Source organism: Caloenas nicobarica, chromosome 19 (assembly GCF_036013445.1).
Source record: "Caloenas nicobarica isolate bCalNic1 chromosome 19, bCalNic1.hap1, whole genome shotgun sequence".
Lineage (NCBI taxonomy): Eukaryota > Metazoa > Chordata > Aves > Columbiformes > Columbidae > Caloenas > Caloenas nicobarica.
Genome location: NC_088263.1, coordinates 2,697,417 through 2,722,545, shown reverse-complemented (window position 1 = coordinate 2,722,545; position 25,129 = coordinate 2,697,417). Strand labels below are relative to the sequence as shown.

Sequence of the window (25,129 nt, the reverse complement as noted above, 5' to 3'; positions counted from 1 at the left end):
GCATATTTATATTCATATATACACACACGTTTCACAGATTTTTTACCTTAAGGGCTTTGCAGATCATCTTTAAAACACCACAGATACCACAGTCATTTATTCAACACCCAACTGTCCTGCTGGATAAACTTTTAAAAGCGAGAAATACAGCTGCTTAGAGTCCTTGTGTTACACAGTTCGTTCCCCGCTTCACCCTCAAAGTGAAAAAAACAATTGTAAAGCAGAGAGAAGCCCAGCTGACATAAAAGGATGACAAAGGGACATGGGCTGAAACTACAGACTGGGGAGAACCGGTGGCTGGAGACCGTGTATCCATTGGAAAGCACCACCTCCACCACTGAAGCCAAAAAATGGAGCATTTTGATGCCAAGAAGTGAAGAGAATTAAGTGTTTCAGGGCAAAGTTCCCCTCTGAGGTGAGTTATTGGTGGTCTCATCTCCCTCCCACTCCCTTTTAAATCCACGAAGGTGGGTGATATCCACCCAAGAGCCTGGCCCTGTATTTCCAAAACTCAAGTGCCACCCCTCCCAGCACCCTGAAACACCGTCACCCTGCGGCAGTGCCACCGCTTCTATCTCCCGTCAGAGACACCAAGAGTCAAAACTGGAAAAGAAAGAAAGAAAAACCAAGAACAACTCCTCCTGTGAATGCTCAAACCTGAGATTACATAGGTCAGGTAAACGGGATTCAGCACCTCGCCTGTGAACACCGGCCGTGACTCACAGCAGCTCAACGTCCCGCGTGAAATTCATTTGTTCCTTTGCTGTGGGATGGGGTGCACATCTGAACCACCTAAGCATCGTTTTGCTCTCTCTGTTCTCCTGGCTGTGACTCTCAGCAGGGGATCCCAGCGCTGAGGACAGTGAGGCGAGGAGATGATTCTTTTTCTCCTTTTACCGCAGCCATCTCTGCACCTGGGAACGCAAAGGCTGCAGCTGCTCGGTGGAAAGCAGCATTGTCCTCACCAATACCAGCTTCCTATCTGCAGTAAGAGGGGAAAAAGCCACAAAAAAATAGACAAAGGAAGCCCCTCCAGGAATTTAAAACCCTGACGCTCTCTAAAAGCCCTTTTAGGTTTATTTGAGAGCAAAGTGACTGTGCATGTCTCATTCAGCACAGCTGCTCTTGTAAAACAGCTGCCTCAGGTGAAGTCTCAGGAACACGGAGGCTAACGGAGAACTAATGGAGAACTTCGTTATCAACTCCCCTTCCTGCTGGAACTTTCCATCTCTGGGGCTGAGGAATCAGAAAGGAGCAGTTTGCTTTGAAAAGTCAAGCAAGATGCAGCACAGAGGTAGAATAACTGAAATCACTTGAAATTCTTGCAGAGAAACCACTTTTTAATTAGTTTCTCTCCGAGTCAGACTAAAGACAATATGGCCTAATAAAACACGAGAGCAACTTTTTTGCGCTCATCTCCTCCATGTCCCTGGCCCTTTCCCCTCTCTCTCAAAAGGAAAGATGGACCTGAACTCACACCCACATGTGGAACTGAACTGGAACATTTCCCCACAGCCAACAAAGCACAGTCTCACCCACAGCTTTTTTTCTCTCTGTATTGAGCAACTTTACACAGAAGGGGACAGTGAGCAACTTACACCGGGCTTTACGCAGTCTGGGACTCAACCCCAGGATATGAAAGAGTACTGGGACCGTCCTCATCACTAAAGGGAAATGACTGTTCAAGCAACCTTAGAGAAACCTCAGACTTCAGGGTGCTTTTCTATTCCACGTATCCCAGGTTCCACACATGGCCACCCACCCAAGTGAGGAAACAGGGCTCAAAGAAACTATTTCGTGCAATCTTACAAGTTTGCTGTAATGATTTCATGATCACGCAAGACTCAAAAATGCAAGTTCTTTGCCAACACTAAACACTATTATTAACAGAATATAGGGACATTCATTCAGTTCCTATAATGATCACAGCTGGGTGATGAAGGTCAGTGAAGAGCAACGCCTACAGCACAACGACCACGCAAACCATTGTCTTTCACACGCGTGGTATGTTTGGGAAGAGGAGGACACAGTCTGAACGTTATCACAAGAATGGAGACTACGCAGTTCACGTTTTAGGACCCTTCTTTCCCCAGTAACAGAACTGGACAACAAGCTGGAGGGGTTGGGAGTTGAGCAGCCCATGAAGCCTCCACGCTGCACAGGGAAGGTCTCAGCTTCCTTCTGACACACAGCACTCAAGTCAAAATCAGGCAAGACATCCAAGGCACAGAAACCATAGAATCATTTTGGTTGGAAGAGACCCTCAAGATCATCGCATCCAACCATAACCTAAATCTAGCTCTACTCCATGTCCCTGAGAACCTCATCTCTACGCCTGTTCAGCCCCTCCAGGGATGGTGACTCCACCACTGCCCTGGGCAGCCTGTTCCAATGCTTCACAACTCTTTTGGGAAATAAATGTTTCCTAATCTGAACCTTCCCTGGCTCAACTCTCTCTCTTACCACCCTCCTTCTGGATTTTTACCTCCACAGACTCTTGACACTTACCTTAAGATCAACCCAGCGCTAAATAAACCAGCTTTACAGTCCTGAGCCCAGCAAGACAAGGGATCAAAGTGAGAGTCTCCTCCCAGGGACATCTCAGACATCATCTCTGCTCTGCCCAGACCAGAGGTCTATACACAACCCGCGTCAGCAGGAGCACTCACGTGCCCCCAGTTAATATGCAAGCACCGTGGCCACATCTGACACAGCACTCCATATTTCACCTGTTCTGAGCTTTACTTTCTAACTAGAGCAGCTTGACAAAACATTATGCTGGACAGAAGAGAAAGAAAAAGCAATGCTGTACTCACACACATCTGAATTAAGTCCAAAATTTTGTTTCTAGCTAAGACTAGGTATTTTGATGGGGCCAGTTCAGTGCTTTTCTAATGCTCTATAATGGAGAGGAGAACAAAAATACAGCAAATCCCTGCAGAGCTACGGAAGTAGCTAGTCAAGGAATAATGAAGCCATGGAAAAAAAGGAGGGGGGATGGTGAGATAAAGGGCAGTGGGGTTTTTCCTAATCCCACTGACACATTTATTAAACCTTCAGATTTGTGTGCATGCAACTCACAGACAACCACGCAGGAAAGACTTTAAAGTACCACGTGCTGCATCCTGCCAAGTAAAAGCAAGCAGAACCAACAGAGAAGCCGCAAGGCAATCCCACAACGGCACGAGGTGTGGGGTGTCTAACCCCAGCGGCCGTCCTGCAGCCATGGGCGCCTGCTCTGGAGCAAGAGAGAAACCCACAGGAAAACAGAAAGTTGACTTTACTAGAGAGAGGAAAAGGGCTCTAGGTCATCACATGGCAGGGATCAAAGTTCAGTTAGACCCAGTCACGTAGAGGAGGTTCAAAGTGACTCCTTTGCACTTCACAGCCACACCAAAGCAGAAGTGAAAATTAGATATCTATTCTTTAGGCAGGTGGAGATGGATGGACTGAAAACCAGATTTGCATCATCTGGGGAAGAGCCCTGCTTAGAATAAACACAGGAGGTGAACGGAGCCGCTCTGATCGTGGGAGCACACCTGAGACCCTCAGAGGACAGAGCCCATCTCCAAATTCCAGTTGTGTTCCCATCACGAGCCCTCGGTCCAGGCAGGTGCTCACCTTCCTCTTTGTTGTTGGTGATATCTTTCAGCAGCTCCGTCTTCATGCAGGCGTCCTTCCTTGGCTCTCCCTTACTCAGCACTGTTCGCTAGGGGTGGGGAAGAGAAACACCACAGTTTAGCTCAACGCTCATACACGTTGCATTTAAAAGAAGAGACGACCATGGACACATCCTGTTTACATCACGGGCAAACCTCGTTCTGCAAAATAACGCTGCCAGGAAACTGCTGCCAAGGAGCAGGTCAAAGATAAAGAGCAGCAAGGGATGGCCCAGCCGAGGGGCTTCAACCTGTGCCCAGGGCTGACACCGCACACATCTTGGGTTGAGATGGGGCCAGACAAGAATTTCCAAGCGTAATGTGTTTGGGAATCCAGCTGAGTGTGTCCAAACAGGCACAGGTTAAAATGGTCATGAAAGGCAACTGGAGGAGGTGACCCCTGTTCCCCCAAAACTTTGTCGGTTTTGAGCTGGGGAGGCAGATCTATCAAACTTTTCATTACACATCATTTAGCAATGTTTACAGCCCAAAAATGCTTTTGATGTTGGGTTTTGGTGGGTTTTTTTTTGTAGTTCATTCAAATGTAACTTACAAAATGCAAACCATCAGCGAGCTACAGCCAACTCATCATTCATAACACCCGTGTTTATTAAAGTTAATGAGCTCTATTTTTAATTCAATACAAAGTAATGTTTCTTTTCCCCCCCTTTTTTTTTTTTTTTTTTTTAAAAAGGGAACACCTGCTCATCTCCTCTGCCTTTCACACGCCTGGGGTCACATTGCTAATCAGGTTTGCAGCCTTAATAACTTCTCTCTTTTTTTTTTTTTTTTTTGAAGTGGCAAGACAAAAAACCTCACCAAACAAATGCTACTAAAGCAAAAGGAAAAAGGTATTAAAAGAACACAAACACACACAAGGGAAGGGGTCCTTTGACACAGCTCTGTGTTTCAGGAGCCTTGCAAAGCTACTGTGTGATCATGGAAAGAGTGATGTCCACGTTCAAGGCCGTGCCAGGTGAAGGGTTCAGCGCACGCTGCCCGTGGCGCAGGAGAAGAATAAGCCCAGGTCAAGCCAACTGTTGTGGGCCAGCACGGAGAGCAGACGGCGCCTGCAGCCACGCAGTTCGCCAGCTATAAAGCACACTGAGCGACAAAGATTAAAAACAACCTGCCCATCTCCAGTAAAGCAAGCAAAAAGAGATAAGACACACGCACAGCGCCTGGTGTATCAGCTCCAAAACCATTCCCAGCAGCAGCTCGCCCTTCCCCGCATCGGTGTCTCTCCAAAGCTGGCAGGGGAGATGAGCTTGGGTGTTGCTGTCACCAGCCACCCCATCGTCGTTGTTTCCACCGGCCAAACCTGCCCACACGGAGCTGAGGGCACCTCCAAGGATTGCTCCTCTAGCAACGAGGGGCTGCCTGGCCCCGAGCGAACCCCAAACACGGCCACACCTGGATGCTCTCAGTAGGGGAACTTGCGTCCCAAGCGCACCGCCTGCAGATCTTCAGGCACCCACCTAAAAGCAAGCCATGAGTGTTCAAAACCTCAGCTCGGCCAACCCATCAGGTAGCCTGAAATGGAACATACCTCCAGCAGACACTGGCCAACAGCTTCCAGCAAGAAATGATCATCAAAACACACCCCAAAGTTTGAACATAGATCAGCTTTTCTTTTTTACTTTATATTATTATATATATCCTTGCTGCAAAAAATCTGCTTGTAAACCCTACCTCTCCTCTAGCCAGACTTCTTGTAAACGGGGAATAACTTTATTTTTCTCCTGGACTTACCCTGCTGCAAGCCTGATGCAAAGAGAAGTGCAGGGAGCTGGGGGTCCAGCACAGCCCCACGGCTGCCACCGTGGGAAGGGACCCCCAGGCCCTCACCACAGACACCAGCAGCACGTAAAGAGCCTCAGTCTAACAGGCACTATTGTTTTCCCAACTTTTGTTGCAACAAGGAAAGGTCTTGATATTCCTGCTATTAACCTAACTCACACTGGAAGCCCCAGGATTTCCAGCAGGTCGTTTTTACCCATTCAATTCTCAGTTTTTGTTTATTTTAGAAGCAGCAACCCCACTTTGCAAATGACCCAGGCTCTCCCTTCCACAGAGGTGTTGCTGCTGCTCAGCCCACCACGCCTGAAGAAAACTCACTGTAGGAACCCTGGAGTCAATCAGATCAATCAGGACCCTCCCTCCTCACTGCAATTAGCAGGAGCTCGGGGCAAGCAGAATTTCCAACGCCAAGAGAGGACAGAGAGAAACTACCGCCTTTTTCCTGTGAGATAACACAAAGCTGGGTGCTAGGACAAGACTAACCGAGGTGGCACTTGACGGGTTCTCCTGGTCCCTATCTCAGAGCCACATCCCTCGCTAGCAGCGGCGGCAGGTTTACAACTTCCATGCCTTGCTCTGCAACAAACAGAAACTCAATATCAAGGGATAAAATTAAATATTAAACAAACAAACAAGCTGTGGATTTTGAAGCATTTTGATCAAAAGGAAGCTACAGGAAACCCCAGCAAAGCGCTCAAAGCCTCTTCCCCCCACCTTGCTCCATCGCCACCCGGCACCGACGGGCACCCACCGCTGCCCATTCATTCCCACCAGCCCACGGCTCCACCCGGCCAACTTAGCAGCAACTCCACCGCAAGTGTCAATACCTCCATTTTTGTGTGTGTGTGTGTTGGGTTTTGTTTGGCTTTGGTTTTTTTTTTTCCCCCCTCCCCTCCCTTCAATTCAGAGCAAACTTCCCTCTGCTCACACTGCCCATGCCCCCAGCCGTCGGCTCCCGATTGGCAGGGAAATCCTATACCCACCCTCCCCGCCGAGAAATGTCTGCTCTTGCAGCAGTCCCAACAAAAGCCAACTGCCAAGCACAGCCTGCTTCACAATAAAAGTCTCACTCTCTCAATTTTTTTTTTTTTTTTTGCTCCTTCCCCCCTTTCCCATAGCCATCCGCCTCCATTCCCTCTGATTATTAACCTTCCTTGGCTGGAGAGCCTCTATAAAGAGCGCACACCACCAGCAACGAAGCATTATCCCCCTCTCCCCTTTTATTTTTTTTTTAGGTTTCAAGTAGAAGGAAAAAAAATTATTGCATCTTAAGAAAGGCTGATTAGGTCTTTGAAAGGGCTTTAAGAGCCATGAGGATCCAAGCAGAGGAGCTGATGCTGGTTTAGTTTTTCCTCTCCACCACTGTTTACAAGAAAATGGGCTTCATCTCCTCCGTGAGGTCTTTGGAGGGGATGGAAGACGGGTCAGATCAGCCAAGGAAAAGCTCTGCAGCATTTCCAAACAGACGACAACCAGAAACTACAGTGGTGCCTTTAAAACAAAAAAAAAAAAAAAAAAAAAAAAAGAAAAAAAAAGAAAAAAAAGGAGAGAAAAAGAGCAAAGCTGGGAAACACAGAAAGAGCTTTCTGAGCCTCCCCCTTGGCATTTTCATCAGCCATTCGGGTGCCCTTTGCAAAGGTCCAAACGGGTTTTATAGGCAACGACAGTACATGCACAGCAAAACTCCAACATATTGCAGCTTACCAAGCCCAAGAGACCAGTGGGTTACATCATGACCAGAGCTCTCTCCAGGAAGGAGCGGAGGGTGATGTGCTAAGATGTCTACCTTCAACAGGGTCTTTTTTTTTTTTTTTTTGGTCTTAAAAAAAAATCAACCGTCAAGGAACCCAAGACTTTGCAGCAGCGTTATTCTCATCGGAGCCACGCAGCTAAAGCAGGTTGATCTCAGAGAGGGCTGGGAGCAGGAGCACCCCTCCAAAACTCACTTTTTTCCTCCCTTTTTCTCCTTTAAAAAAAAAAAAAAAAAAAAAAAAAAGGACAAACCACAACCCAAACCAACTCGCTCATAATAACCTTTGCCTTAAAGAGAAGACAAACATCTTGCAGTTAATTATATAGGAAGTAATCATTAAGAAAATGCTTGTAGAAAGAGAGTGTTTCTTTAGTAGGCGTGCGAAGGCTGCTCGTTTCAGATCCTGCTGTGCAGGGGCAAGGTCTGGGACTGCTGCTCGTGGGGACGCTGACCACGGGCCTGTCATTAGGAGCAGCAGAAGCATTTGATCTGGAGAAGGAAGGAAACGTAACCACCAGCGTACCTGGCCTACAAAGCAGACACCAGTCTCAAAGCTCCTTTTTTTCAGGCTAAGGCCACTTCCTTATAAGCCTCGTGCGATCATGTGAATATGGAATTTTATCTGCAGCTCACAACAAGCACTGCCCTCAGCCTGAAGTTTGTCCCCAAATCAAATTCTTTGCAGTTCTTTTGTCTCCTGCATTCCTTTCATCCAGGCTCTTCCTAAAAGAACAGAACTATTTCCTTCTCTACCCCCATGTCCTCTCTCCTATTCCAGCCGCACAAATCAGCTCCCGACACAGGGGGAAGGGTAGAAACGAGGCGCAAGTCCCTGCACGCAACGGCTGGGAACAAGGAGACACGTGCATGAAACACAACAGGACTTAAAGTGACTTCTCGTAAGACAACGCGGTCCACAATGGCGTGCAGGCTGCAGGCGAGGGGGGGTTTGCAGAGCCCCTGTCCCTCCTCTAAAGGGGAGACCCATCTATCAGACAACAGCCCTCGCACGGACACAGCTACGCTTCCCACCAGTGCCATGCTGGGAAGCATCGTACCCATCTAGCTGTGTCCCAGTAGAGTTAAAGCCAGTACAACTGGTATGTGCAGGCAAGTGTAAATCCAGAGCAGACAAAGGCATCTCGTCCTTCCACGGGCTGAGGTTAGCAAGGAGCACAGCTGCTGCACGCCTTCGGCTAGCCCCCAGGAGGGGAGGGGGGAAAGAAAACCCTAAAAATGGAGACCAGGATTCATCACTATCTCTAGCAAAAGCAACCCAGCCATTTCAGAAACACCCAGTCCCCAGGAAGGCTCAGCCAGATAGCACCAAGAAGAGCCTAAACCAAGCAAGTTGCAGCAGCCCAGGGGGGGCTGGAAGGCAGCTCACCCCCATGGACAGGACTCGGGCACCTCTTCAGCCTCCGCACTCCTCTTCCTCCCTTCCCCAAACCATCGCAGCTCCCTCTCCCCCTGCCCACCCCGACAGCACCCAGCAGAAGGGCTCGTGGGGGCGGTGGAGGAGGGAACAGCCCCAGCACGGGCTTCCCTGGAGGACCTGGCCCAGCTGCCCACGCCACCTCCGCCTGGGCCACCTCCAGCCATCGAGACACCAGCAGCAAGACAGCGACGCCTGCGAGCCGGAAAAGCCATCGGGGAGAAGGGGGTGGGAAAAAAAAAAAAAAAAAGACAAAAAAGTTAATAACAACACAACTTGCACCCTCGGGCCTGTCCCTCTAAGAACTACAGCAAAACCTCACCAAGGCTTTACTCTCCTGGAGGGTGAGAAAGCGACACAGCGCTGCCCAGCACCCGAAGTCCAAGGCTGGGAGATCCTCACACCCTCTCCTCCATGGCCTACGGGCTTCGTCCCTGCCGTGGGGCCTTTTTTTTCTGCTCTGTCATTAAGAGTGGAGCCTGGTCTTTTCCTTCCATCCCAAGAATTGCAGGGAATTAGATCATCTTCCCCGGCTCACCTCCCCCTGCAGGCAGCTCCCGAGCATGCTCAGCGCGGCCCGGCTGCCATTTCATAACGGCATTGTTTACAGACACACACTGACCTGCCATTTTTTGACAGGAGAAGAAGGGAGACGGCGTTTGCCACCCCGACCACAGCCCCCCCAGCCCCTCGTCGTAAAAATCCGCTTTGGAGAAGGCAAATATCGCAAGGGAGTGGAAAGTAGCAGGCTGTGGGTTTGTGGTGGTCGTTTTGTCGGGGGGGTTTTTGTTGTGTTTTTATATTTTTTTGCCTTTTCCTTCCTTGGTTTAGGTCAAAATCCACCTGCTTTGGAGGGAGAAGTTAACCCCTGTGGGGGCTGGGTGGACGTGGGGAGGTCTTGCAGAGCTCGATGCTAAACGCCAGCCATGATTTTTAGCTTCTTTGAATCACAACCGTGCTTCGATGTCACCTAAAAATATAATACCCAGCCCAGTCTGCCATCCTCCGTCAAGCCTTCTCTCTGTGAGAGAAAGGGTTGGAAAGATGGTATTTCCCTTGAATAAACAAGTTGGCTTAGTCCCAGCACATACAGTTTTCCCCTTTAAATGCAAACCAGAGTATTTTTGCAGGCACACGGGAAAATGAGGAGAGGAGGAGGGGAAAAGTTCCCCATTTAACACCAAGAGCTCCATGAAAAGCCTTGCAAGGTCGCCCCGAGCCCCTCTCTGTTCCTGTCCTCTCTGTTCCAGTCCGTGCTGATCATACTTTACAGGTGAAAGCAGCTCTGACTTAGGACGGAGAGAAAATGCCAGAAGAGCTGGAGGTTTCCTCATCCTTGGAACAAGGACAAGTTGTGAAAAGCTTCTTTTGCAAGAGGCGCTGTGCTGCTCTGACACGGCATGGCAGCGTTGCAGGGAAGACGACCGCACATCAGATCTTCTTAACCCCCACCGCCTCCACCCTTCTCCACCACATCCACCAGCCTTCCCCCTCCTGATGGGACTGAAGGAAAAAGATAAATACATCACCTGGTTTGGGAGAAGCAAGCTGTTATGTTGGATCCCAGAATTATTTTTTTTTAAGCTTGCTCTACCTTTCTTCCCCCTCTAATTTTTTTTTTTTTTTTTAAGGACACTTTCCAATTAGCTCGTGCAGTGTGTGAGCTCCTGACTACTGTAAATCCTCCTCTGCTCTCCTCCAGGACCGATGCCACCATACAGCAATGCCAGACATTTTCTTCTCCACCCAAGAGACCACAGAGCTCACGCAGGCACGGGGAGGGACAGATCCCACAGGACCAAGGGAAACACGAGGGGACATCCCTCTGCAAAGAGGAGTTGGTGTCAAAACTCTTCAAATTTACAGCAAAGCCAAAAAAAAAAAAAGGCGGAAAAAATAGTAGTTAAGGGTTATAAATTCATGGTTCGCTTCCAAATTACTGACATGACATGTCACTGCAGGAGCATATGGTCCTCTGAGCCTGGCGAGCGGGGGGCGCGCTGCCAGAGCCCCGAGCCTTGCGGCTGAACCAGAAGCAAGGTAGATCTCCCACTGCAGCGACTCCTTGACTGCTCCCAGCTCCGGGAAGGGGAGAGGGAAAAACTTCAGGGAAAAGCAGCAAAAAGACAACCAAGAGGGGCAGCAGGGATCAAACCATCCCTCCCCCCCTCAACCAGCTGTCCAGGGGGGGTGAAGTTCCTTAAAACTCCTTGTTTACCTGAATAAAACAGCTGCCTGCCATTTGCAGGAGATGCACGTGATGCTCTTTTGTTAGGAGGTGGCTCCGTGAGGGAGAGGTCGGAGAGCTTGGCAGAAGCGCCAGGGCGACCACCCAGGCCCTGGGCCTGACCCTGCCCACCCGCCCCTCCGCTGCCAGGCCCAGGGTTTGCTAACGGGGGCCGATCAGCAGAAAAATAACGCCCCACATGTGCTGCAGAGTCCAGTTCTGCCCAAACGTGTTCCTGGGACAAGGGGAAGCACTTGTGCCGGCATTTAAAAGTCAGTTAAATACATGAAGGGGAAAAAAACCAAGACCCCAGTGTGGGGCTCTTAACCCTTGCTGGAAAGCGGCGCCAAGTCCAGACCTCACGTTTCTCTCTCCTCTCCAAAGTAGGTCAGGCTTTTCAGCGTCTCTCTGCAGACGCTTTCAAAGGACATCAGCCGGCAGGGACGGAGCACTGGGTGTTTTGGGCCGGCTGTCACACCGGTGTCATCGTGGTCACCACCACACAGGAGCACATATTGCACACCGCGGTGGTTTTTTTGGTTGCTTGCTTTCTCAGCCTTCATTAAACCCAAGCCAATTTTTTTTTTTCCCCTGGATGGGAGCCGATCAGGCAGCATGTCAAGGCCTCTGCTCTTCACTGTTAAAAAGAAATCTCGTTTCTCTCCTCGTGACTTCTTCTGATGCCTTTTCCTTTAGTACGCATCTTCTAGATGACGAATAATGAGCGTATTTATAGTCCAGTGGAGACACGAGAGATATTTAGATGAGGCATCACGGGCCGTCCTGTAAGCTTTAAATCTTTTAAATGCCATCTTCACCTCTCGCTCCTCGATGGAAAATTCAATATTGTGTCTGCGTGGCAGCTTCAGGGGTCTCCTTCAAGCCCAGCAAACTCAGGCCAGTGTTTTGCCCTCTGGCAGGGATGCCCAGACAAAACACAGCTCTGGGACCTTCAGTATCTGTCCCAAGTCCCACCGAGGTCTGTGGCAGCCAAGAGAGCTGTTTGCATGTAACAGAGATGACAGCAAAAAAAAAAAAAAAAAAAAAAAAAAAATCCAAGAGCATGGCAGGGCCAGGGGTCTGAATTTTAGGCAACTTTTTAAAATAAGCTGCAGAGATGGGCCTCCTGCCATGAAATCAACCACAGATGTTTTGTTTTAATCAGCTGCTCCCTTGGATTGCAAGCTACTATTAGGAAAAAAAAAAAAAGGAAAGAAGAGAGAGGAGAGGAAGCCACCCCAAAATAAAAAGGATTGTTTCATCCTTGTAAAATGTTTGCTTTTGTCTCCACCCAAGGAAGTGAGCTGTAGGCTTGCTTGGTACAAGCAGAGGCTGTCAGAGGTGACCTGGCACGGAGGTGCCATGTGGCCACAGGCCCTCTCCTCCCCTGTGGAAGTTCAGTCTTCAAGCAGCTCGGACACCCCAGGGTTTGCTCTTCTTGCTTGCGAGAGCTGCAAGCAGGGAGGGCTCCTGGGAGAAGCAAATTTTCCAGAAACTTCACACTTAATTTTTTTTTTTTTTTAAAAAGCACCCAAAAAGAAAATAATAAAAAAAAAAAAAAGAGGGGCAAAACAAAACAATAAAGACCCTACGGCCCCCAATCCAACTCCCAAACAAGCCTCCCCAGCCCAGAAGACAAACACAAGGCCACCCAGACATGAGGAAACAAAGCCCGAGCTGCCCCAGCGCCAGGCGAGGTCGGACGCCGAGGTCCCTGCGAGCCCGTGGCCCAGCACGAGGCGACAGCGACCCCAGACCCCAGCACAGCCCGCCTGCCCGCGCACAGGGCAGGAAAATCATGTACCTGGAAACAAATAAATAAATAACCCCCAGCCATGACTCCCCGAACTGTCTTCCTCCTCTCCCAGGCTTCTCCTTCCCTGCGGGCAGGGCCGGCGGGGAGCGGGGCACGGGAGCTGGACCCTGCTGTACCTGCGGACATCTGTTGTCTTCTTCGGGTGAAGACTCAAAGAGTTGCATATTCCAGATCCTCATGAGCAGTGATTCAGTTTCTGCTCATGTGATAAAAGCTCCCTCTACAGAGTGAGCATGCCCAGAGGAGACCATTTCACTGCTCCCTCCAAGCTGCAGCCATTTCACAGAGAACCTGCCGGCTCCAGGGCGTCCATTGGAGCGCGATTATCCCGGGCATCCCGGGGACGCCCCGGTAATGCAGATCATCTGTCAACTCTCTGACAGGGTGCCAGGCCTCAAAAACTGAGCGCTCGCCTGAAAAAAAAAAAGCCTTTTAAACCATAGAGCAAGGTGTTCTGTCTCGGTGGCCTTCAAGAGTAGCCCTTGCTTGCAGGAAAAGGAGAGGCAGGAGGGACAGGGAGGGATGCTGTGGCTTGGGGACGCTCCCGTGACGATTCTGTTCTGCTTAATAAAGCGGCCGACCTCCCAGCGCTGGGATGAAGGCACACGGGTTAAACTGGTTCGGTGTGCAGTGTCCAACTGCAAGTGCATTCGAGATCCAACCTGCTGAGCTGAAGGGGAGCTTCTTTTCGTTAAAAAGACAAGCTGACCTGGTGCGACCAACCTCAAAAGGGTATCGCAGTCATTAAAAAGAGGGGAGGGGAAAATGTAATGAGGGGGGAAAGCCCTAAAGAAGTGCTAGTGCACTACTAGGTGCAGCTCTGAGCTCAGCCTATGTCAAACCATATGATACAGCTGGCCCAGCCAGTGAGATAAAAGAAGAAGCTTTAGCTTCAAAATAAAAGTAGTTTGTCTCTGTTCCACTTGACAATTAAGCATAAACTCTTGGCAATCTTTGTATCTGCTCAAGCTCCCAGTAAAACTGCCAGAGCAACTTGCGGGAACGGCTGTGAGCAGAGCTCGGCTGGAGGGGATTCCAGCCCAGGACGGGCATTGCTGGAGGCAGGAGCTGCTGGGGGGCGTCAGCAGAACCGCCAGCCCCAGGAACCCCGAGAACAGCCCAGAAGGAAGAGGAAGCTCAGACGTGGACTGTGGCACCACCCGCCTGGCCTTGGCCAAAGGAAAAAGAGTTTTCAAAAAAAAAAAAAAAAAAAAAAGAGCACAGAAGGTAGATCTCTTTAAAAGAAGGAATTAAAATGAAGAGGTGCTCAGTGTAATGTGTTGCATTGGGGGGGGGCAGGCAGGGAGCAGCCTCAGCTGTAGGGAGAAAAAAAAAAAAAAGTCACCAAAATCCATAGTGAAGTGTTCAAACGCCAAGGATTTAGTTTGCCTTTCACCTTGCCCCAAAAGCAGACATGGCAAATCCAGGCGTTTAGCACAAACCCGAAGCCCGGCCCCCGCTCTGCGCTGCGCCGCGCCGGAGCGTGTCCCGCCATTGCCTTATTGCACATGGGAACATCAACAAGCCACGCTTTCTGCGGCCCAAGCAGCTATTTCACCACATTTGCAAAGCAGCAACAGTTAAAGCAGCAGAAGAGCCTGTCACAGATGAGCTACGAGGATGGTATTTGTCTGTCCCCACTCTGGAGAAGTTTCACTACTAAACAGTTAAAACTAAATCGAGATGACTGAAATTCACAGGAAAGGAATATTTGAGGTGACAGCATAAAGCAAGGATCTCTCTTTCACTCACTGGGTTTTTGTTTGATCTAAATCTTAAGTTTTAATAAACACAAAATGAGATTTTCGTGGCTTTTCTATCAGTTGCTGAGAGGTACAGAGGTAACTCATTTAAGATAAACTCGAAAATCCCCAAACAAAAGCAACAAAAACCAACTACACAGACAGAAGTTGTATTATCCACCGCATCAAAAGATTACTGTAGTTCAAACCAAAGATGGCTTTAAAACAGCTGACGCGTTGCCCTTCCTTGCAGCATGAAATCACCTGGCTTTCATTAAAAACACAGAAACAAAGATATTAACAAAGCCAGTGTCAATGAACTGCCACAGTCAACGTCCCCTTTCGGAGATAAAATGAGGAGGGAGAACCAGGCGGGAGCCTCAGAAGGGCAGCGCTCCCCACCGCATCGCAACACCAGCCGTGTTTTTACTGCCAAGGTTAAACATACACCGAGAGCAGGAGCTACCAGAGATGCTTTTCGCATCTCACAGTCATCCTGGAAAGCACTAAACACTGTTTAAAATAAATAAATTAACAACGAAATAAATAGGCAGAGCTGATCACGATATTGCAGACGCTTCAACAACCAACCCGAGCCAAGCGATCGACCGGCATCATACCGGCATCTGCGCAGCACCATCTTCACAGGGGATGCTTGTGCGTTGATTAGTAAGACCTGAATTTCATGCTAATCGAAAGGAGAAAGAGGCTCCCAGACCCCCCTCCCGCCCCGGGACCCCCATCTCCCCCATTTTGCAGAGGTTGGTTAAAGACCCATCTCCAGGCTGGCCAAGGAAGCATTTTTTCTAATGATGTAGGATAACAACAAGCCCAGGCCCCATGAAGCTCTCCCCTTAAATAAACCTTAAATTAACCCAGATACTCTCCAGCAGTCTCCCCACCAAGCCGGTATGAGACAGCAGAGCGCTCCCCTTTCAAAACATCTTCCACCAGGAACCATAAAACTACCAGGTATTTTTATTCCGGGGCTTTCTGGCCTCCATTCTACAACTCAAGGCTCAAATATCCCTTTCCGAAATCTCACATTTTCAGGAGGAAGGCAGCAGCACAACAACCTCCCTCCACAAAGGACACTGGGTTCCTCAGGGCTTTTGCTAAATTACACCATTACGTACGGCATTTTCACAGCTCCCTTGCAGAGGAAGCACAAGTGGGAGGCAAGGGGAGATTTTTCTTTCTATAGGAAGAACAATATTTAGCTCTGCAAAATACAGGGGGTTTTCCTTATTTGCATCGGGCTCCTCTTCTTCCAGACCCTCCAGCTGCTCAAATCTGAACCTTCTTTTCAGCCAAAAAGCACAAGAAGCTGAAGAGATTTTTGATATGTGCATTTCTGCTGGAATCCTGATTTTTTGCTTCTGCACTGCTAAGAACTGCTCCCCAGCTCCGCCACAAGCTGTTGAAATGCCTCCTTCCCTCCTCGGTCATTACGTATGACATTTATTAACCAGAATGCCCATTCCCAGGACACAGGGAGCATCCTCAGCATCCTCCGAGGGCGCCCAAATGTCCACCCCGGCTCGGGGAACAGCCTGGAAGGAGCGGCAGTCATTAATGCATGTTTCTGGGATCACAGCTTTCTTCACCTTTCAAAACCTGTTTGTTTTTTTTCCCCCGAGTTTCCAAGCCATCTCCCTCCCCCTCTTTCCCCAGCAAAGTTGAAAGCTGCTTTTAGTTAACAGGAAACATGAAATGTTCCCTGGGACCCTGTATTGAAGACATCACACACAACAAGGAAAAGGAAAAAAAAAAAAAAGAAAAAAAGAAAAACAACCACCAGAAAAATAAAATTTTTTAAAAAAATGCTGTTGCAACAGATGTTGAGATGTAAGCTCTCTGGGAGATGCTGCTATGTTTTGATAAGAATATGCGTTGAGTATTTCATTTACAGGGCAATCCTAGAACTTTATTTAGAAGCATATTGGCCAGACAGCTGTAATTTAGAACATACTGTATTCCTAACAGCTCCCATTTATAAACTCCTTCAGCTTTAACTTATAGTAACCACGGCTCCTTCTGTTTTGGAAATCTAAAAGCACCATTTCTCCCCTTCATTCAGCTATCGCACATCAAGAGCTTCTACCGTACAAACACAGCCTGGCTCGAGAAGGGTCCGAAATGCAGCATTTCCCTTGCACATCCCATCTCAGTAACAGCAAGCAAGCTCATTGCTTTAACCACACTCACCGTTTGCTCCACAGACAAACGTTTTATTGTGTTATTTGGGGGACGGGAGCTGGGGTGGCAATCAGAGCCATGTCAGCACAAAGCCATCCTGCTTATTCGACGTCTTCTGCCAGCAGAGCCGGCTGTAAAAATGGCTGCTCACGTTCCATCTGGCTCCTGCTGCAAGAATGTGCTGCAACGCTGGAGCTCGGGCGTAGATCCTGCCGATGAGCCTCACGTGTTCAACGTGTCCCTGTTCTTCGACCTCACACCTATATATATATATATTTTTTTTTTTTAAGGATTAGGGCATTCAGGTGAAAGTAAGTTCTTCGCTGGAGGAGAATCAGTGCTTCATGATGCTTTTCTCTCTCTCCCCAAATCATGAACTCGCCTATGAAATATCGCAGTTGATGGCTCTACAAGCAATTCCGCTGACATAAATTTCTGCAAGGAACAGAAGGAGCAGATGAACTCTTTAAAAACAAAGCTCCTGCCTTCATGCAAATATCACTAGTTAAGAAGAACGGAGAAATAAAGCCAGCATGATGTGTGTACGGAATTGGCTCTGAAGAGGCTGCTTTTCAGCAACTGCCATAAGGTGGCAGTGGGTCTTTAAGGCTACCTTACACCTTTCACACAAGCACAATAGGAAATTATCACACGAGGGGTGTTCCAGAATCTGAAACTGTTTTAGACAAATTTCCTCATCAGGGAGCCAGACCGTACGTGAAAACTTGGGGCTGAGATCGCCTCAACGCCAGAGTCCTACAAGGAGAAAATGCCACCAGGACAAAATCTGAAAAAGCTGTAAACACGGCCGCCATCTGAGCCAAAGAAAATCAAAACCTTTCCTTCCAGGGTGCAATTACAATGCTGTTTATTTTACATAAACGCTTTTCTTTGTGCATTCATCCAACAATAAACAAGGCAGCATCCATTAGAGTAAGACAAGTTCTGCATGGCCAGCAGGCTGGGGCTCCAGACTTTTGTGCAGGGACTGTAAAAGCAACACCAGTGAGCAAGCTGGTCGCCAACCCAGTGCAGGGCTGACATACCAAACCGGCTCAGAAAACGCTGTGGAAGCATCGGGTGGGTAGGCAAGAAACGCAGAATCAGGCAATAAATAGACAAGTTGCTTTAGGTAATAAAGTGACTCATCATGCAGACTGACCCAACAGTGTGAGACCGTCATCTGGGACGGAGCAATAAAATAAAAATCTATGTTTTGCTCTTCAACAACCACCCCCTGAACTGCACTACAAGAAGCAGCCGGAGTTGCCCTGAAGAAAGAGCCGGTCTACCTTCCTGCACACAGGCTAAAGATAGACCGTGATCACAGAGATTTCTGTTAATAAACACCATAACTTCGTAATACCAACATATTCGCAATGCCCTAAGTTAGAGCAAACCTCTTGCCTTACCTTCACTTAAAGCCAGGCTCAAGCAAGCGTGGGCACCCACCACCGCCCGTGCGCAGGCTCTGCCAGGGCTGGGGCTCGCCGCCGCCGTCCCCCCTGCTCCACACCAAGTCAGATCGTCCCTGCACCTCACTAATACCAACATCAAGAGCCAATGTAAATGTTTTATTGGCACTTTCCCATGCAGCTTGCTTGTACAACAACTGGAGTCAATCAGCTCATGCAGCACAGAACCTGCCGGTGCTTACACATTCCTTGTAAAAAGCTGGCAACTGCAGCCCGAACCCAAAAGCCCAACCTAGCACAAATCACAGCGGCCCCTTCCTTCCCCCAAGCCCGCTCGCCAACATGTTAAACCCCCCGCAAGAAGCACAGAAAATCTCTCAGCCAAAGGAATAAACATCTCTGTATTCCCTCCTCTCATTGCCAGTTTGGAGGACCTGATGTGGCAAGGTTTGTTTGCGATCCTTGGAATGCAAAATAAGCCCGAAAAAAGGGAGTTTGAGTTTTACATTCTTCCGCCCTCCCACAATCCCAGACGGGTCTAGATTTAAACTGCGGAGCAGGCCTGCGCCCCTGCGAGGCTCCCCATTAATAATAATTAGTGACAGAGCCGCGCAGCCCACGACAGACACGATCACATGCCTTCCAATATGAAGGCACAACCCAGCGCGTCCCTCGCTGCCAGCCCTGCCTGCTGTCACTTCATGTCACCACACTAACATTAGACAGGTCCCCTTCTTTATATAGGTTCGCCGGTCGGTAAAGGTCAGTATTTTAAAAGCCCTCCCCGCTGATCCGCAGGAAGCGGTTTGAAGCCATCTCGTGTCAGTGGTTTAACTACGCTGCTTTTGAATCAATTCCAAGAGTTTTTATACTTCATCCGGTCTCCTCGCTCCTTCCCCAGCCCCGGGGGGACACGGGAAGGATTTTTATTTTTAATTTTGTGCCCTACCTCCATCCTGTCTGCTGGGTCCTTCCAGATCCTGACTCCAGGCCTATCCCTGCTCCAGCCACAAATCCACAAATCCATCTCACCCGATGGGTGCAGCCTCCACCCCGGAGCATGCTCAGTGCTGATCTTCAGCCATTTCAGAGCTTTAATGAAATGTAGGCATAAGGAAGTGTCATTAGCAAAAAAAAAAAAAAAAAAGAAACAAAGAAGAAAAAAAAAAAGGTGCAGGATTTATCCCGATCTGGCCAACCTTCCTGTTTCCATCCTCCGTCAAGGAGGTGAAGCTCTCGCTGCAGGGATCGCAGGCGTTTTTAGGCTGCAAGCATCTCGGTTTAGAACAAAAGCAAGGAAAACCCTGTCTCACGCAAGCCTTGTGCAAAGAGGAGCATTTCCTAGTGACACTCAAACCAGCAGATTTTTCACCCTGGGCCTTCCACAAATTACAATATTTTCACGAAATGCCATTAATATTATTTCTTCCCCCCCCCCGGCCCCACAACGGGTTTCAGCTGAGGCTTTTAGCTCACAATGCAAATAGTGCTTCCCATCCATCTTAAAGCTAAACCTACCCCAATCTACCCTCTATCACCTTGAAGGTTATTTTAACTCTATGTTCTAGAAAGGCAAAAAGCAGGAGGAAAAGAGACTACAGTACCACACGCTTCTTGCTATGCTTTCCTAAAGACCTGAATTTTAAGAGAAGTTTGTTTTTCATTAGTCAGCCCTGAAATTACTCCATCGTTACCTTGTCTCCTCAATGCAGTAAGGCAATGTCAAGGAAGAACTAATAGAGGATTTTTTTTTTTAATCCTTTCCAGTTTTCCAAACAACAGCATATGCAAAGACACACAACGCTGAAGTCTACAGGGTATTTTCAGTGCTGGAGGTGACAGCCCCACACCCTGCGAGCAATTGGCATGTGGAACTTGCCTGTTCCTTAAAATCTTCTATTTCCCTATATATCCATTGCATATCCCCTACGGATCCCTACCAGCTCACAGAATCACCCTGGAAAGCAAAGAGAGTCGCTGCAGAAATGAAGATTGCAGGCCACAGCAAAAATTGGCTGTTTAATCCCAACAAAGTTTTAATGTATACCCTATTCCTCGTGTTGGGCCCAAGCCAGAGAAAATCTCGGAATGTTGAAATCCGTCAATTGTGTGTGCGCTCGGCCGAGCGATGCTCGTTTCCCCTGCACGCATGGCTGCTATTCCTGCCATGTATGTAGAGTGGCTGCTTCAGTGCTGGAGTTTTGATTCCTCAAAGGAAGGTTAAAAAACAGAAAAAAATCCAGTTACTTTATCAACACAGCATTTCAGAAGAAAAGGGGGTGACGGATGAATGCCAAAACATGGCTTTTTCCTTGAAACAAACTTACAAGGTAATCACAAAAATACTCAGAGACTTTCTGTAAAATGCAATAAGCCAAGTTAAAGTCAAGATTGTCGTCAGTCTGCAGCACATTCATGTCAGATACACAATGCAAACCACCCATAATGTTGTTCTCTCATCTCTTCCCTGATAAATTCAGCCCAGTCCTGACCATCAGGCTACAGCATTTCAGCAGATTATTTGAGATAGTGTTCGCACTTGACTTCCAAACACCAGGCAGCCTTTCATGCCAAGCGCTGGCGAGTTGCATTTTGCTGAAATATTTTTAGAGCACAAAACATTTGGTAAAGCGACCCAGGATAAACCATAATCATTTGGCAGGGAGAGCATGGGCTGAGCTCCCCTTGACCTCTGGCTCAGCCGAGGGAGTCATGGAAGCCCTGGGACCGGTGCCGTTTGTCCCCTGCTGTCCCTTCTCCAGGGACGTTCCCTGGGGACCTCGGTGGCCGGCGCAGGACGCGATTCTCGCCACACCACATTAGCCAACGCTGAGATGTCGCCCAGCAATTTCATTAAGCACAGATTGGTAAACCCTGCCGACAACTTCTATTCTCGTCCTCTCTCTTGCCTTTAAATCGGAGGTAGTTTAAAAATAATATTCAGCCCATCTAATCCCGAGGCATGTCTGCTGAATCTAGCAGTGTTTGCATCCAGCACAGCTCAAGCATGTCAGGTTTGTTTCCTTGGAAACAAAGACCAATTTGCAAGCTTTGCTTCCTCCCTTTTTTTTTTTTTTAATGTAACGAAGACATACCTGCAGCTCTTGTTGATACAAAGGAATTAAAGCCGATTCACTTACCAACAAGGTTCATGAGAGAATTATTAATGTATTTCACTAATGAACAATTGGCTTGCTGCACTAAGGGAAAACCACAGTTCATCGCTATTTAAAAATCCCTTTTTCCCTTAATAGACGCACACCGGAGGCATGGCATTTATATTGTTTCCCTGGGGACAGGTAGGGGAAAAAAAAAGCAAAACCAGAGCCATTTGCTTACCCTGGGCTACATACACTGGTTCCAGCGGAGGAGCAACCTAAGAGGGGAAATCCTCTATTGCTCCAACCACATCCCTCCAAAAGATACATTAGTACAGCTCAAAACACACCTGCTTTCAACACAGACTGAAGAGTCAACACAAGCTTAATAAAAAAGAAAGCGATAACATCCTCCAGATACGTTTTGTCAGTTTTAAGCGCCACTTTTTCCCCCAACGAGGGCACGCGTTAGGGCTTAAGCGGGAAGCCGGCCTTTCTATGCAGCCGTAACTCCTCTCCTGGAGCTTGCTCACATCAAAGGCAGTAAATCCTCCGGCAAAGACGCACAACCTCTCTGCTCAGGCAAGAAAGAGGAGGGAGGGCAAAAAGTGTCAGAGCAGAGTTATCCGTAGCCGCATCTGCAAAGGCAGCCGGTCCTTCCACCCTCCAGAGCCTTCGTCGGGAATTACAAGAGCTCGGCACCTTTCAAAAACCTGTCAGATATGGCAGAAAATGGACAGCAAATAAAATTGTGGCTCCTTAAACATGCCGCACCAGAGGCTGATGCAGCACAGGGTTCATTTCCCAAGACGCTTCGGTTGCAATCTGTCCTTGAGGAGATGACCTTCACATCCAAGGGAGCAGAACTCCAACCTTCTCTTGCTCCTATTGGCATCACCACGTTAGAAAACACCAAGGGAGCTGCAGGAACAGAAGCTGACAGGAGCAAGAAAAGCCTCTTTCCTCCACATACAGGACAAAGCCTTGCCATTCCTTATCCCCGGAGAATCCCAGAGCCATTGCTAAGCCAGTGCCCAGCACTAAGGCTGATGAGAACTCGGGATGCTTCACACTTCCCAAAGTCAAGCCTTGGACTCCAACATCCCAGATACTCCAAAGAGGTTCAGAGCTTGCAAATGCCCCTTGCCCGTGCTCATAGCAGGACCAGTGCAGTCACCTGTAAAAAAAAAAATAGCACCAAAAAAAGCCCCAAACCCTGCAAATGCCGGAGGGTCTCACCCTAGAGCTTGAAAAATTAATTTCTTTCCAGTACACCGACTTTTCGAATGTGGCTGAAGAGCATTCAACAGCACTAATGCAGATTGCCATTCCTGCTGCAATCCTGGAAGCAAATCCCCCAGCCTACACCCTGCAAAAGTGTGCACCCTATAGAGAGTACAGGTAAGGAGTATGTTATAATTACTTACTTTCATCCCAACCAACGTCACGGTCTTAAGGAGTTTTGGCCACTGTTCTGGCCATCATGAATTCTGGGGGAAAAGCAAGCAAAATAATCTAATTCTTCCTGATCGAAAGCAGAGTATATACTGAAAAAAAAGCATCTAAACATGACCATGTAAGAAAGAACCAGACAGATACATTGCGATTTGCTTAAATGTATCGCAACAATTAAAATTCCTACTATTTTTTATAAAGCACTTTAGAATAAGAGATGGGACTAGTAGACAATATTAATGTCTCCATTTTACAGATGGGAAAATTGAGGTTTGGACAATTAACTGCCAAAAATTTCTGGAGCGGCCTTTCACAAACACGTGGAGCAGAGGAGCACAAGAGAGGAGACCTGGATGGGAAGTCATGTTCTAGTGCTGATTTTCTGAGTCACCCCAGCCAGCCAAGGTGGGGCAGCCAAGAATGTGTCGGGACGGCCCGTTCGGGATGACTCGACTGTGAATCTCGGGGAAGTCTGAGCACTTTAAGCTCCCTTGAAAAAACACTCTCGTCCTCCTTTATTCAAACACAACCAAAAAAAAAAAAACCAAAACATGTCAGTGTATATAACAAACATATCAGTATTTTCTCCCTCTCTATAATATCCCCTGTAACTACCATGTTTTTGGAGGGGAGGAGAAATATTTATCCAAAACAACAAACTTGCAGTCACCAAGGAGCTTTTTACAGCCATTGCCAAGTTTGAAAGCAGGCAGATGCCATGGGGGTCAATCCGTGACACCAGGACACAGTCCAGACTCACGCAAGAAGTCTGTCACATCTGAATCGACCAACAGGAACAATAAACTCAGAGAAGTTACTTAGAAATATTTTGGCGGATAAGTGGGCTGCAAGTCAAAGCCCCTGGCGCAAGGGCAATGAGCTCAGTGACGGTGTTTGAATGCAGATGCATTAAACACCTGGCAAACTCTGAGGTGAAAATATTGTGTCGAAACAGAAGCAAATGAGGAGGGAGAGTTGAGATTACACCACTTACTAACAAATTTAGCTATTGCTGCTCTTCCCTTTCTGTTCCCTCTCCAACCTGGTTGCCTGCAGGTATTGGAGGAACAAAGAGCCGACGGCTGCCAGGAGCCCCACGTATTCCTGGAGATTTCTGAACCCAGATTTCATGTCAGGATGAGAGTCACGGGATTTATTTTAATGCCCAAATCATTAAACCATCCTATTTGCTTGGGTTCCCAGAGCCACGCTGATCCAGACTTGCTGTATTACGGAGAACAAATGCGAGGATGGTACTAAGAGCTCAAGTCTAAGACTCAGCAGCTCATGAAAGGTCTGTAGAAAAGTAACCAACGCATTTCAAATCAAGAGTCACACGCTGAATCTGAGCAGCCAGTTTTTCAAACCTGCATCCCCGAGGAATGTGGACACACCACAGCAAGATGCAAATGGTCAGTACACTTGAAAATTAAGCACTGGTTTCACATCACAAATTAAACCACTCTTCCTAAACTCTCCCACCTTCTCCCTTGCCCCCTGTGTATAATACCCACACACTTGCCTTGCAAGGAGGCACAGAGCTTAATTTTGTTACCGTTTTAAACAGAAGGACTCAAAATACAGCAAAACACTAGGGAAAGAAATGCTGCAGTAACGTTACCAGCTCTCAAAGATTCAGTCAGGTAACGGGGGGAAATGAACATCGCAGAACGCTGGCAGCTGAGCGCAGCAGCCCCTCAACTCCTTCGCCTGCTCTTGGCCACAGCGGCCAAAATCTGGTTCGGAGGCAAAGCAGGAGAAGGCAGGAGGCTCCTGCGGAGAAGCTCTGCATGCTGAAAAAAATACCATTTGCATTTATTCTATAGGGAAGAGGAAAGGGCTTCACCCATCCAGACTCTCCCTCCTGATGCTGATCTCCTGAATTCAAATGTGCATCAAAAGCATCATAGAGCTTTGGAAGCTTCTCCTCCGCTCTCACACAGCCTTACCCCAGAGAAAAGGCAAGCAGAAGGGACTGGTTCTGCGTGAGTAATACCGCCAAAAATTAAAATAAAAGTTCATACACAATAGGAAAACAAACAAAACAACAATCCTGAGTATTTTTCTCCTATGATAGGAAGCCGGACACCGGCCTTCGGCAGCCGCTTGAGTTTATTTAACTGAAGCCCAAGAGTGATCAAGGACTGCTGAAATCAGCTTCCTTTCCTTGAGCAGTTTCATCAGACATTTGCAGAAATCTCTGGAGTTCCACGTGAAACTTATTAGCGGCTGGATCATCCCTGTCACCTACTTCAGAACCCAGACCCAGAGCATCACAGCTCGTTCCCGTGTGCCTTTGATTAACGGCTCCTGCTGCACTTCGGGGACTGAGTCTCTGCATTGTTTTCATGTACGAGCCAAGAAAAAAAAAAACAGCCAGCCGGGTAGAATATGGCCCTACAAGAAAGATTTCCAGGATTCCCTGCTAGTCAGCAGCTGACAATCTCCAGGCAGACGCTGTTGGCCAAGGGAGGGTGTTGTTACCATGGCAGGTTCCTCACGCCTCGCAGTCTGCGGGATGAACCATCCC

The 25,129-nt window shown here is 48.2% G+C and overlaps 1 protein-coding gene across 20 annotated transcripts in view; it reads right to left on the bottom strand.

Moving 5' to 3' along the window:
* Positions 1 to 25,129, bottom strand: part of EHMT1 (euchromatic histone lysine methyltransferase 1) — a 116,174-nt gene that overhangs the window by 55,083 nt on the left and 35,962 nt on the right. For 4 of the 20 annotated variants that reach the window (XM_065648390.1, XM_065648389.1, XM_065648391.1 and 1 more), the window contains one exon: positions 3,622 to 3,709. The exons of 3 other annotated variants lie outside the window; for them this stretch is intronic. In XM_065648390.1, the coding sequence (XP_065504462.1) occupies positions 3,622 to 3,709 (88 nt within the window). Of the gene's footprint in view, positions 1 to 3,621; positions 3,710 to 5,942; positions 6,036 to 7,163; positions 7,225 to 8,969; positions 9,132 to 12,806; positions 12,927 to 16,640; positions 17,062 to 18,043; positions 18,066 to 18,995; positions 19,083 to 25,129 lie in introns of those variants that run through there. 13 more of the 20 variants (XM_065648387.1, XM_065648388.1, XM_065648406.1 and 10 more) reach the window with 11 other exon arrangements.